Source organism: Zootoca vivipara, chromosome 1 (genome assembly GCF_965207765.1).
Source record: "Zootoca vivipara chromosome 1, rZooViv2.hap1.1, whole genome shotgun sequence".
Taxonomy (NCBI): Eukaryota; Metazoa; Chordata; class Lepidosauria; order Squamata; family Lacertidae; genus Zootoca; species Zootoca vivipara.
Window position 1 is genome coordinate 66556887 of NC_142582.1, and position 12858 is coordinate 66569744.

Genomic DNA, 12858 nt, shown 5'->3' on the forward strand with positions numbered 1-12858 from the left:
TGAATGACATTTGACACAAGTATTTACACAATTTATTAGAAATCATACATACATTAGAAAAAGATGGACTGTACCTCACCATTTGCAGCCTATGTGTCAAAAGGCCAGTTATTTGTCCATGTTCAGCAATCATAGTGCAGAATGCATTATAATTTACTGACCATCATTTAAAACAAAGCAGATAATCTGTGATTGTGAATCAAGTACCTTATTACATAATAACTTGTTATTCTTTTTCTTGAAAAATTTATTAGAAGAAAAACTAGAGAAAAATATAAACTCTGTCATATAAAAAACCAGACCTCTTTCATATACCCCCACCCCCCAAATTCCCACACTGGAGTTCATTCGCTTCCACAGTACACCATGTAGCTCTCACAAATATCTGATGAAGTCAGTGGTTCTGCTGAGACAGTCGGCTGCACATAATTAGCTATTCAGTTTGCACCAAGCATAACTCAGTTTGCACTAAAGAAAAAGCACGTGTTATTTTCAGGAATATACAAATATTACCACAGTTGTCCGTGCTCATGACAATTTTTGTTTGTTAAGGATGCTTACAGCACATCATTTACAAATATCTATCCAAATACATTATTATTATTATTATTATTGCTGGTGCACAGTGAAACATCATTTGCAGTCACTTAAACTTGTGACCAGCTAATTTTGTCCCCTCCAGCATCAGAATCGGAAAAAAAGATGTAGGTGGTAATCTGTGCCGGCATCATAAATAGTCTTTGGATCCATATTTCAGTAGAAATGAATTAATTCTTCTTGTGAAGGAACCTCATTTTATTTCCTGAAATAACACAAATGAGAGATCATAGAGTTATGAATATACATTTTATGTACAGCACAACTTCTTTTTGTTAAAGAGGTCACAACATACAATGCAATCTATATGTTGGTGGTGTCTCAGAAATTTAGTTTGAAAAGCAGCACAGAACTCACTACTACCACAATCCCAGTTTATGTACATGAGATGAAACACAATGATGAAACACTCTCGTTTTATGCCTTAAAATTTATTTTCATGCTCAAACATTATAATAAAAGTCCTCACCATAGTCTTCTCTCCACATCCCATTTAAGGACATAATGTTAAAGTATATTGTTATATCTTTGCCCTCCCTTGATTCTTTTGAAAAACATGAGCTTTACATTATATGAACTTTACATTAGATGCAATGAATGAAACAAAATCCCATTTTTTTCAAAAATAAAAAGGAGGGTGCAATTTTAAGTGTGTGTTTGGGGGGCAGGTCCTTGACCCTTTTCTGCTTTTCATCTACATGCATAGTTCCCCCCCCCCTCAGTCTAGAGTCTCACATATAGTCTAAAGCAGGGATGGGGCACCTGTCATCCTACAGATGCTATTGGACTCCCACTCTCATCATCCCCACGAACATTTCAACAATCTAGAAGCCAAAGAGCTAAATCCATTCTTTCTTTCTTTTAAAAAAGCACACCTTCCCTACCTATATTAAAACGAAAACAGTACTATGAATTGCATTTTGTTTTGCTTATCAGATACAATATATTAAAATTTCATTTGATCAACTGTGGTCCTTCTAAAGAATTTTCAGTTGTTGTGTGCATCATGAAGCAAAGTATATTACCAGCACTTTCTGCGGAAGCTAAGCTCTTCTATTACTTGTTAATAAATGTTGCCTTCTCTTGCATATCTACCAGATGCTACTACGAAGAAGCCTCCAGGAAAAAAAATGTGTTTTATAACAGGGCCTTTTCTAAGTATTTTTTCAACATGATGCACATGTTTCAATATTTCAAAGCCTCTTTTTTAAGTTCCTTACCAAGGCCTCGCAGAAACTTATTTACTCCACTTTGTTCAGTGTCTGGAAGCTCTTCCAAATACTGTTCAACCCTCTGTTCAAAGAGACCTGTGGGAAATGGATGAAAGAGAAATATTGGTCTTTTTCCAAGAGAAAGGAGGGTCAAGACCTAGTGCTCTTACTTTTGTGGCAGCCAGAGAGCCCCTCTCTCTCCCCCCCCCTCTCTCTCTCTCTCTCTCTCTCTCTCTCACACACACACACACACACACCATTTGTTTTCTGAAGGGTATTTCAAAAGCCTTATTTTCAAAAGTTCCATGTCTTCATTCATCCCAGCATTCATCAGCCTTTCTCCTGTTAGGAGATGGTGGGTGGGATTGCCAAAGTCTCTTTTCCTAGACACCCGCTCCCTTTAAAAATAAATGCCAAGTGTGTAACTGAATGCACACAAGTTAAATGCGTGTAAGATGTGAGTTATGAGTACTACAATACATTAATAAATGAAAAGGCCATCTCACAGTTGAGAGAACAGGTCTTACCTTTTGCCCTGCATTTTCGGAGTTCTCTATCTTGGATAAACCCAGCAAACATCTGAGATTCCATAAAGACCTCTAGGAAACGGCGGATGCTCTTTGAAGCCACAGATTTGCGGAAAGCCTCTCTTTGGAAGACTCGCTCGGCCTTTTCATTTTGAGTGAGGAAAAGGGAATAGTGTCCGATCGTCTCCACAAAGAAACGGATGAACACTTCTGATACTAATCCATTCAGGGTATTACACTCTGCAAGAAAGAGGAAACAGTATGGAGTAGAACCCACACCATATGAACTGGATGTCTCTTCCCACAACTCCTGAAAACCATTGTGTGTGTCCCTTGCAGCTCCCTGTCACTGTAAATGCACATAAACATTCTACATTATTAGGATGTTAGAACAGGATGTTCATTATCAAACTATTGTTTAAAATGTGTAAGTGGTGTACAACAGATTAGCCAACAGGTGCAAGGGAAAGACTGTTGTATTCAACAGGACATCGTCAAGAGACTGTCCAGCAGCTAGAAGCATCACTCCCGGCCCCAAAATCATTTGATATACATTCAAAATTCATTTGATGTAAAGACAGCATGCTAGTTTCCTCAATTCTCATAACCAAAGGGCTGTACGAATACCAACAAATGGGTTTCACTCATCCTTGGTTGGGTCTTCTGGAGCAGGTTTCTTGAAGACCTTCACTTTGCTCTTCAAACGTTATATTCTGAGCATTTCCCTCATTTATCAAAATACCAGTGGGTTTAGAGTGTATAACACAATTATACGAGGAGCCAAGCAAAATGTTTGTTTCCAAACAGCCTTTGCAAGATTCATTTCCCTTGAATGAGGATGCCTTTGAATCTCATGGAGAAACTATTTTGTTTAACTAAGAAACAAACTGTGAAGGAATGGTCAAATATTAGTATGAAATGAGCAGTCAGCAGCCAAGGCAGAATTGTTGCCACTCTCAGACTCAAGTAAGTACAAAGCACACTAAGAGGCTCCTGCCAAGTTTCTCTAAACTGATTCCCACCCACCCAAGGCTCAGATCAGAATCTGCCCATCTCATGTGGCTAGGTCAGCCAACTGACTGTGGAATGTCTCTTGTCTTGTAAGGTGGACACTTTCAGTTGACTTAAATTCCTTCCTTTAATTTGTAAATAAACAAGTAAGAGACCTTTTCTTCCCTTTCCCTAGTCATAGGATAACTAGCTTGTTCAAGACAGTATTATTAAATTTATTTAAAAAGCCATTTGTATCCTTTAAATAAAAAGGCTAAATGACAGACACTTTTGCAAGGATGCATGTAGCACAATCCCACGGACATTCATGTAACAAATCAAAATGAGTATCGAGCTCTGCAAAGCCAAGCATGTAGAACTCAGCCATTCAGAACCTAAGAAATATTAAAATAGTTCTAAAGTCTCTTTAAGGGCTACCAAACACTTTAGGTTATACAGACAGATGCATCAGTTGTTTTCCGAGAGAAGTTACAATGACTCAGATCAACACAGCAAACTGCTCTGAACCAACTGTGGCTCCTGTTTCGCTTCCGTTGGGAATAGCACAGCATCCAAGCTTGTAATTAAATTCTTACAAACACAATAAGTGAACCAAAAAAAGAAAAAGAAAAAGCAGTCATGGAAGTCACTCTCCGGAATAGCTGGCTATAGTCAATCAAATGGTTAGCAATGTGTGACAGTGTTGTGGAAAAAAGTGTGTGCCATCGTTAAATACTGAATGGTTTACTGTTTTGAAGTACGTTTTTATTGAAGGATTTTCATAGTTAACAGTGGTACATAAAACGTCTCTGTTTTCAATTCATAGAGTCCTTTCTACAGGTCAGTTACATTCAGTGTGAGAATGTAATGGTGTGTTGTGAAGTACACTTTAAATGTTGAAAAATATATTTTTTTTGTAGTTTGCTGATCAGTTTACATACAACATTCTTGTTTCCCTCTTTAGCTTCCAAGAACATGTTATTCCCCCATCCCACAAAGATTCGACTGTAAACAGGACTTGTTCCCAGCCTCTCTTACCCTCGTCTGATTCGCTGTCTGAATCTTGGTTTATTAAATCACTCTTCCTCTCTAGAGCCTGCTCCAGAGCTGCTTGCAATTTCCTAGGCAAAAGTGTGTCTTCATCATCCATCTGAAGAAGGAAAACAATGAGCAGGCTATTTCCAATCAAACTTTTTCAGGGTTTAGAACTGAGAAACGTATCTGATATTTCACACCATGTTATAAATAAAGTATTAACTCTTCCACTGTGAGAAGAGAAAGCAGGCCAAAGCCAGATTTGGCAGTGACGTTGCAGCACCTTGCCCAGGTTTTTTGAGAAGAGATTAGGTGTATTGAACATCTAAAGTTATGAAGTTATGTTGTTGGTGGTTGTTCTATTTGTAATTGAAGTTTTTATTTTGTTTTATGCTGTTTGAATGTTGTTGATTCATTTTGGCTTAGATTGTGTATATCTCTGTTCTGGGAACTTTGGGTGAAGGTTTATTGTTTATTGTGAGGTTGACACACCCACCATGTTTTCTCATTCTTAACTGATGGGACAACCTCACAACTCGGGCTGTTAACTCTATTTATCTTTTTCTAATGGCCTATGAAGTTGTTTTGCATATTTCAAGACACACATATAAAAAACACACAGTACCTGTCTGATGAAACGATCAGATCCAAGGTTCACCATCAAAGCCTAAAAGGAAATCCACAGAGAAAAGTTTTATTGTGGTGCCTGGACACATGTTATTGTCTTTACAAGAAAGGGGAGATCTAAATACAACTTTGACCACCAAATTGAACTTCTAGTGCCATCCAGTGGCTTCGCAGTGTTTGGTATGCACCAGTAATGTATAAAGCAGGAACCCAAGCTTGTGGTTAGTGCAGTGTACTGAACATCCACTTCTATGTGAATTAAGCAGAGCGTCTTACATCAGCATTGTGCCCTCCACATGCTATGGACTAAAACTCTCATGATCCCAAACGATTTGGCATGCTGGCTGGGGTTGATGGGGATTGTTTGATCCTTCCTTTAGTCAAGAAGACATAGTACCACTAGTATCTGAGAACACTAGTATCTGAGAAGGTATTCATATAAACCAGGAGTGGGGAACATTTTTGGCAATTCTTATGACTGTCTGATACTGAATGAAGCTATCCTTGTAAATTATAAATATGAAATTAGAGAGGGGGGAGGAGGAGGAGGAGGAGGAGGAGGAGGAGGAGGAGAAGAAGAAGAAGAAGAAGAAGAAGAAGAAGAAGAAGAAGAAGAAGAAGAAGAAGAAGAAGAAGAAGAAGATACAAAGAAACTTGCTTTCCACATGTCACAAATAGCGGCTCAGAATCAGTCATATCAAAACACTTCTCGCCCTGCTTTCATGACCCATTGAAATAGAACAATGACACCGGCAGGTATGCAGTTGTCCTTAATACAGTGGTACCTCGGGTTACAGGCACTTCAGGTTACAGGCGCTTCAGGTTACAGACTCTGCTAAGCCAGAAATAGTACCTCGGGTTAAGAACTTTGCTTCAGGATGAGAGCAGAAATCCTGCGGCGGTGGCAGGAGGCCCCATTAGCTAAAGTGGTACCTCAGGTTAAGAACAGTTTCAGGTTATGAACGGACCTCCAGACCTAATTAAGTTCTTAACTCAAGGTACCACTGTATTTTCTGGACTGATGCCAATTACCAATGTAGTATCTTCCTCATCATCTGCTCTCATTTTTGCCATGTTTACACCACAGGAAATCAGTTCTCACACTGAGCTAATTTCATGGTGGATGAAAGTATGTAGAGGAGAATGAATAAACTCAGAATTCAGCTCAGAACAGAATACATAGTTGTAGGCAACAGCACGTCGACCACATTGCTCCCTAAGCAACAAGCTGCCAATATACCTTCCTAGAATGGTCTGTGTAAATTTACCACTCAATTTTAATGCTCATGATAATTGGTAAGAGCCTATGTATTGATAGTTGCTTCTCCACTCCCATGCATTTGGTAGAAAATACCCAGATATGTCATAAGAGTTTGATTCAGGCATGCTCCTCATATGTAAAGCTCACATGGGAGCAAGGTGAGCAGGAATAAGAGGGATACACCCATCGCCTTCCAACTCGGGGAGTACAACTATGTGAAGTGGAAGATTCTGAATTGTGCAAAGAGCTTCCATGAGTAGAGGAGGTCCCCTGCTCTACAGGACCATCCTCCATGAGTTGGAAGATGACGGGAATAGTGACACAATGGCACAGCTTAGCATGCACAACCTGCTTGCCTTGTTGGGTTTGCATATGAGCAGAATGCCCAAATAGAACTAAGATTCTACTTCTGTCCTAGACAAACTTGCTTCTTTTAAAATGGTCTGTTTCTCTACCGTAGTCCATTTATGCAGGTGTTGCAGGCAGAAATAGAATTAAAAAATGAATGCATCCACCTCATAAGGATGTAAGAATATAAGCTTATTGAAATCAATGAGTTGCAATTCAGATCACCTGTCCCAAAATTGGCATTTCAGTGCTATGCTCACTCTAGCAGGGTTGGGGAACCGCAAGCTCAGTAGCCAAATGTGTCCTCTATGCTTCTCGATCTGGCCTTTGTTACACCACCCTGTTCCCAGGCCAATCCCCTCTACCAGCCCTGCTTGCACCCCAATGAGTGTTTTTGCCTGTCTAGAATGTAGCCTTGAACTCTCATCTTCTCTTTTGCTTTGCTGGATGGATGATAGAGTTGTGTATGTGGAAACTAGCTTATTAGAAAAAGTGAGATTCACTGCTTGGCACATCAATGAGGAGGAAAACTTTCAGAGAGGCAATGGCACTGTTTCCCATCAGTTGCAAGTAAGAATTGAAGCACAAAGGTTTGTTAAATCTATTGCAGAGTTCCTTCCTGGGAATTTCACCCACAATGAACTATAGACTCCATTCCTACCTCTTCTACTGGTAGCTCCTTTAGTTTAGGCAGTGAGTTGGAAAGCAATCCAACCAGAAACGGAGTAGGGCAGCAGACAATGTCAATCATGGAAGAAGGCAGGACAGGAATGAATGTGTGTTGCCAGGAGAAGGGGTACAGCAAAGCCACCACCGCATGAGAGCAGCTGGACAAGGTGCTGAGGACAAAACAGAATAGACATTAGCATGTGCTATAGCAAACAAACAAAACTTTCTGCTTGCTTCTTAATAAAAGTTGGGGCACTTCCAGATCATCACTATATTCAGACGGGGTTAAATCACATATCAGCAAATTCAGGTTGTACACTTCCCCCAAAAGATGGGACTTTCTACGACAAGGAAAGGGACCAGAAAAGGCACTGGAAAACATGGGATAACATTTGCTTTTGTGCAATGTCATCTAATCTCCCCACAAACAAATCAGAATGAGTGCTCATTAAATAGCTGGTGTCACTGAATCTCCCTGCAAACTAGTCTGGATGAACGCTCAATAAACCAGTTGTCTGAAAGCACACTAGAAGAAAAGAGAATGCCCTACATTCACGCACCACAAAATGGTCTACAGGATGACTTTGCACATTATCCAAATCCAATCTTTCCTGTTTAGTCAAAAGTCATCACCAGTCACCAATTTATGGAAGCCCACCAGGTGTAAACCTTGCCACAGTTTTAACCCCTGGCAACAATGATATTGTTTCCCTAGACAACTGGACAGCCCCAGTGATAAGATATATTGTCCTGCTAATCTGTTTCTAATAGGCTTATATGATTTTATTATTGTATTTTTAAACTTTTCTTGCAAGTTATTTCAGGACTTCTTTTTTAACCACGAAACAATGTAAAAATTTAATAAACCTAACCAGTAATACAGCAAAAGAATAAAAGAATAAAGGGGGGGGGCACCATTCAAAATATATCATTGAAACACGTTAATAGCATACTATATTCTAAGAATCGCTTTCACCCGTTCAGGATCCTTTATAGTGTATCCAGATTCAGCTAGAGAAAATGCTGGCCAAACAATAAGAGAGTGGACAAATTTTGTTTTTGAAAAGTAAGGTAAAGGTAAAGGGACCCCTGACCATTAGGTCCAGTCGTGACCGACTCTGGGGTTGCGCGCTCATCTCACATTATTGGCCGAGGGAGCCGGCATATAGCTTCCAGGTCATGTGGCCAGCATGACAAAGCCGCTTCTGGCAAACCAGAGCAGCACATGGAAACGCCGTTTACCTTCCCGCTGTAGCGGTTCCTATTTATCTACTTGCACTTTGACGTGCTTTCGAACTGCTAGGTTGGCAGGAGCTGGGACCAAGCAACGGGAGCTCACCCCGTCACAGGGATTTGAACCGCCGACCTTCTGATCAGCAAGCCCTAGGCTCAGTGGTTTAACCACAGCGCCACCTGGGTCCCTTCTGAAAAGTAAGTCAGTTAATTACACATATACTTTAACATTTTTCAGGCAAAAGCAGTGGAACAATTACTGTATCGAGCACAGCTTTAGGTTAATATGGCACTGTAAAGGAGTGAACCCATTCAAAATCAGTATCTGAGAACAAGATTCTAGCTATCACATGGTACGCCAACCTCCCTGTTATGAGGTGAAACTAATCTGCCAAAGTTGGCAGCTCTAGTAAATGACAGGATAGTTGTTTAACTTCTGGATTAAATTACTGTATCCTACAGAAATAGTCTGAAGCCTTCAAAGTTAGCACTGATGAGATCAGATTAGTCTGACATGACTTATTTTTCAGAAACCCATGCTGACTTTTAGTGATCACAGCGTTCCTTTCTAGGTGCTCACAGACCGTTTGCTTAATGATCTGCTCTAGAATCTTTCCTGGTATTGATGTCAGGCTGACTGGTAATTGTTTGGGTCCTCTCTTTCCCCCTTTTTGAAATTAGGGACAACATTTGCCCTCCTCCAGTCTGCTGGGACTTCGCCTGTTCTCCAGGAATTCTCAAAGATTATTGCCAGTGGTTCTGAAATCACCTCTGCCAGTTCTTTGACTAGGTTAAATCAGTCACTAAGCTGATAGCCATGATAGGATTTTTTTTGTCTAGTCTTGATAGGATTTTGTTGTTGTTTGGGAGTGAAGAAAGCATTGGACTTGGTGGGACATGTTACCCATAAATGAGGGGGAAAGAAGAATAAACCTCACTTCCAGTGTAACATGTAGATTGAGAAATTGCACATCTTCCCCAGAATGAGATGTGTGTGCTTTGAGAAGTGGAACAGCCCATACATCTTAATACATGAATTGCCTGTCGATCTTAAACCAAAAGTGCAAAGAAGTGTTTGCTATCCCCACATGCTCTCACATAACACATCAATTCATTCAGCCAGTGGTTTGTCAATGACAATTGCCACTAAGAACATTGAGAGGAGGGTTCCTATTGACCTGCTTCCAGCAGGGTCACCTGCCACCTTCAACAGCTAGCCTGGCAAGCCTTTTCCCACTTTAAAGATGCAATGAATGGGGAAATTATGCCTGTTGAATTTCTGCCTGCCATGCAGATGACAAAAGAATCCTACCAAGCATAAACAGTGGGTAATCAAGGCTCTTATTAGCCTAATGGCTGATGCTTTCAATTTCAAATTGTGTAGCAATTTTCATTATTTCCCCATTCAACTAGCCTCGTCCTCATACAAACCCATATACTGTATATTCCTGCTTACATTTTTCACAGAACACCTTGTCCTTGACCAGCACAGCACAGTCTGAGAACTGGAAAGCCACAGTTCCTGCTGCCCTTGACTTTGAGGGCAGTTTCATTTGTTCTCAAGTTCTTCCATCTGCAGGATATGCTCCGTCTTCAGAGCACTTTCCAATGAAAGGCACTTCAGAAACCTCTGTGCACTAAAAAAACACTCTCACTGCTATGCTTCGCTATCACATTCTTTGGAAATTCCCTGCTAACAACATGCTTTTACCCAGAGTGCCTTCCCAGTACAGTCTTCTTCTAGAAGGCTACAATAAAATAGCTTTTTTGTCCAATCTACTTTAGGCTAACAAAAAAAGGAAAGGCCTTTTATTTCAAGAACTGCCACTTTAACTTGTGACGCTTTGTGCAGAGATTGGGGGGGGGGGTTTCTTCCTGAATTTAAGGCGGCAACACTTGTGCCAAGATCTGAGCAACTTAGATAATCTTTAGTCACAGTTAAAACTTGTTTAAGCAAATATGCTTGAACAAGTTCTAACTGTGATGAAGGTTAGCTCAAATGTCATGGTCTGGATTGAATTCCAAATGTGTCCTTCACCTTAAGTTAGTGAAGAAAGTCCCTCACAAAGCTTTCTTCCACGAGAATACTTTTCATTTCAGAGAGTTATGAATACCCATTCACTGAACGAGTTTTTACAACATGAAAATGCTGTGTGGTCAATTAAACATCTATTTATTGACATGCAAGGCCTTTTCATGACCCTAGATGGCATCAAACTTCTGTTTGAAGATTCCTTGCCAATTCTCTGCAAAAGCCTTCTAAAAGGCCACACAAGACCATTTGCTCAGCAGAATATGAATAGTCTTAACAAAAACAGTCTTGTTGTGAGGATGGAATGGGGAGGGAGAAATCCATATACACCACTTTGGGTCCCTTGGGGAAATTAAATACAACAAATGAATAAAATGTAAGATCCAGCAATCCCTCATTAACCTGGGAACACCTTTGCCCAATGGATCTTCCCAATCTGCTTTAGTAAAAAAAGGCAGATCCCTCTCTACTGGAATGGATATGGTACCACACAGGGCACCGGGTGAAGGCAACTGACTTTCATGACCTTGCCTACCTACACAAAGTTTAACGCTGCCTTCTTAGCAAACATTTCCCTCCTAGTACTGCTATCCAACATGTGACGTGCTAGCCTTGACTCTTATCTTGCTGAATAGTGTATTTGATTTAAAAACAAACAAAACACCACAATCTGATTCAGGAAAAGAAAATGTGGAGCATGCTTCACAGGCTTCCAGGCATAATCCTTTAACTTGCTTTTAATGACTGTGGAAGTTTCAGGTGTAACTGGTCAAGTCAATAAGCAAATGGAACTAAAGTGAGAACCATGTTAATCTAAAAGCAGGAACACAAACATTCCTTAGTGTTCAGGGCATACTCCTTGCTTTCTATAGAATGCCCTTTTGTAACCTACCCTCCTCTTGAAGGCAGGGCTGTGATGTAAATCAGCAACAACATCCTCTCTCTCATGGGCAATTCCCACGCTTGGGGAACATTTTGCTTTGGGCCACTTCACTAGATTTTTTTAAAATGAATTGTATAATGCACAGAGTCGCTGCGAGACAACTGGGTAGTAAACATGTGATCAAAGGCAGTTATACATGCATGACGACTTTTTTTCCTTTTATTTTATTTACTTCCAGAGTTGTTGCATTAGTCTACTGCAACAAAATGAACAGAGATTTACAGCTTAAAGATCGACAGATTTATTGCAGCATAAATTGTTGTAGGATGGAGGTTACGGATGGAGAAATGGATTCTGGTTCATGAAAGGTTCGACACAATAGAAATGTGAGACTTTAACTTGCCAGAGGAAATGCTGTTGCTTTCTTTGTTTTTGGTTTGATAAGAAAATAGGTTAGCTCGATTGTAATCTTCAGGTCTGAGTAGCTTTGGAGACTAAACGACTAAACAACAACAACAGCTTTGGAGATGGTTTTGTACAAATCCAAGATTTGTACTCTTTGGGAACATCTGCATGGAAGCCTTCCAAACTGGTTAGCCTAGTTGTTGTTTAGTCGTTTAGTCAAGCCCGACTCTTCATGACCCCCATGGACCAGAGCACGCCAGGCACTCCTGTCTTCCACTGCCTCCTGCAGTTTGGTCAGACTCGTGTTGGTAGCTTCGAGAACACTGTCCAACCATCTCGTCCTCTGTCGTCCCCTTCTCAGTCTGATTTCGATGCTGACCATCTAGTGATGTTCATGTGTAGAGTCATCTCTTGTGTTGTTGGAAAAGAGTGTTTGTGATGACCAGCTTGTTCTCTTGACAGAACTCTATTAGCCTTTGCCCTGCTTCGTTTTGAATTCCAAGGCCCAACTTGCCAGTTGTTCCTTTTATCTCTTGACTCCCTACTTTAGCATTCCAATCCACTATAATGAGAAGAACATCCTTCTTTGGTGTCATTTCTAGAAGGTGTTGTATGTCTTCATAGAATTGGTCAATTTCAGTTTCTTCAGTACCAGTAGATGGTGCATAAACTTGGATTAGGTAAAGGTAAAGGGGCCCCTGACCATCAGGTCCAGTCGTGTCTGACTCTGGGGTTGCGGCACTCATCTCGCTCTTTGGCCGAGGGAGCCAGCGTTTGTCCGCAGACAGCTTCCGGGTCATTTGGCCAGCACGACAAAGCTGCTTCTGGCGAACCAGAGCAGCGCACGGAAACGCCGTTTACCTTCCCACCAGAGCGGTCCCTATTTATCTACTTGCACTTTGATGTGCTTTCGAACTGCTAGGAGCTGGGACTGAGCAACGGGAGCTCACCCCGTTGCAGGGATTCGAACCGCCAACCTTCTGATCAGCAATCCCTAGACTCTGTGGTTTAACCCACAGCACCACCTGGGTCCCTTGGAT

The 12858-nt window shown here is 40.8% G+C and overlaps 1 protein-coding gene across 13 annotated transcripts in view; it reads right to left on the reverse strand.

Annotated features, from left to right (window-relative positions):
* Positions 1–4: 4 nt before the first annotated feature.
* The window catches only part of DENND2B (DENN domain containing 2B), a 138785-nt gene continuing 125931 nt past the window's right edge, over positions 5–12858 (reverse strand). For all 13 annotated transcript variants that reach the window (XM_035119635.3, XM_088667096.1, XM_088667078.1 and 10 more), the window contains 6 exons: positions 7258–7435; positions 4986–5027; positions 4364–4475; positions 2336–2575; positions 1818–1904; positions 5–802 (listed from right to left, as the gene is read on the reverse strand). In XM_035119635.3, coding sequence (XP_034975526.3) covers positions 768–802; positions 1818–1904; positions 2336–2575; positions 4364–4475; positions 4986–5027; positions 7258–7435 — 694 coding nt within the window. In that variant the 3' untranslated portion in view covers positions 5–767. The remainder of the gene's footprint in view (positions 803–1817; positions 1905–2335; positions 2576–4363; positions 4476–4985; positions 5028–7257; positions 7436–12858) is intronic.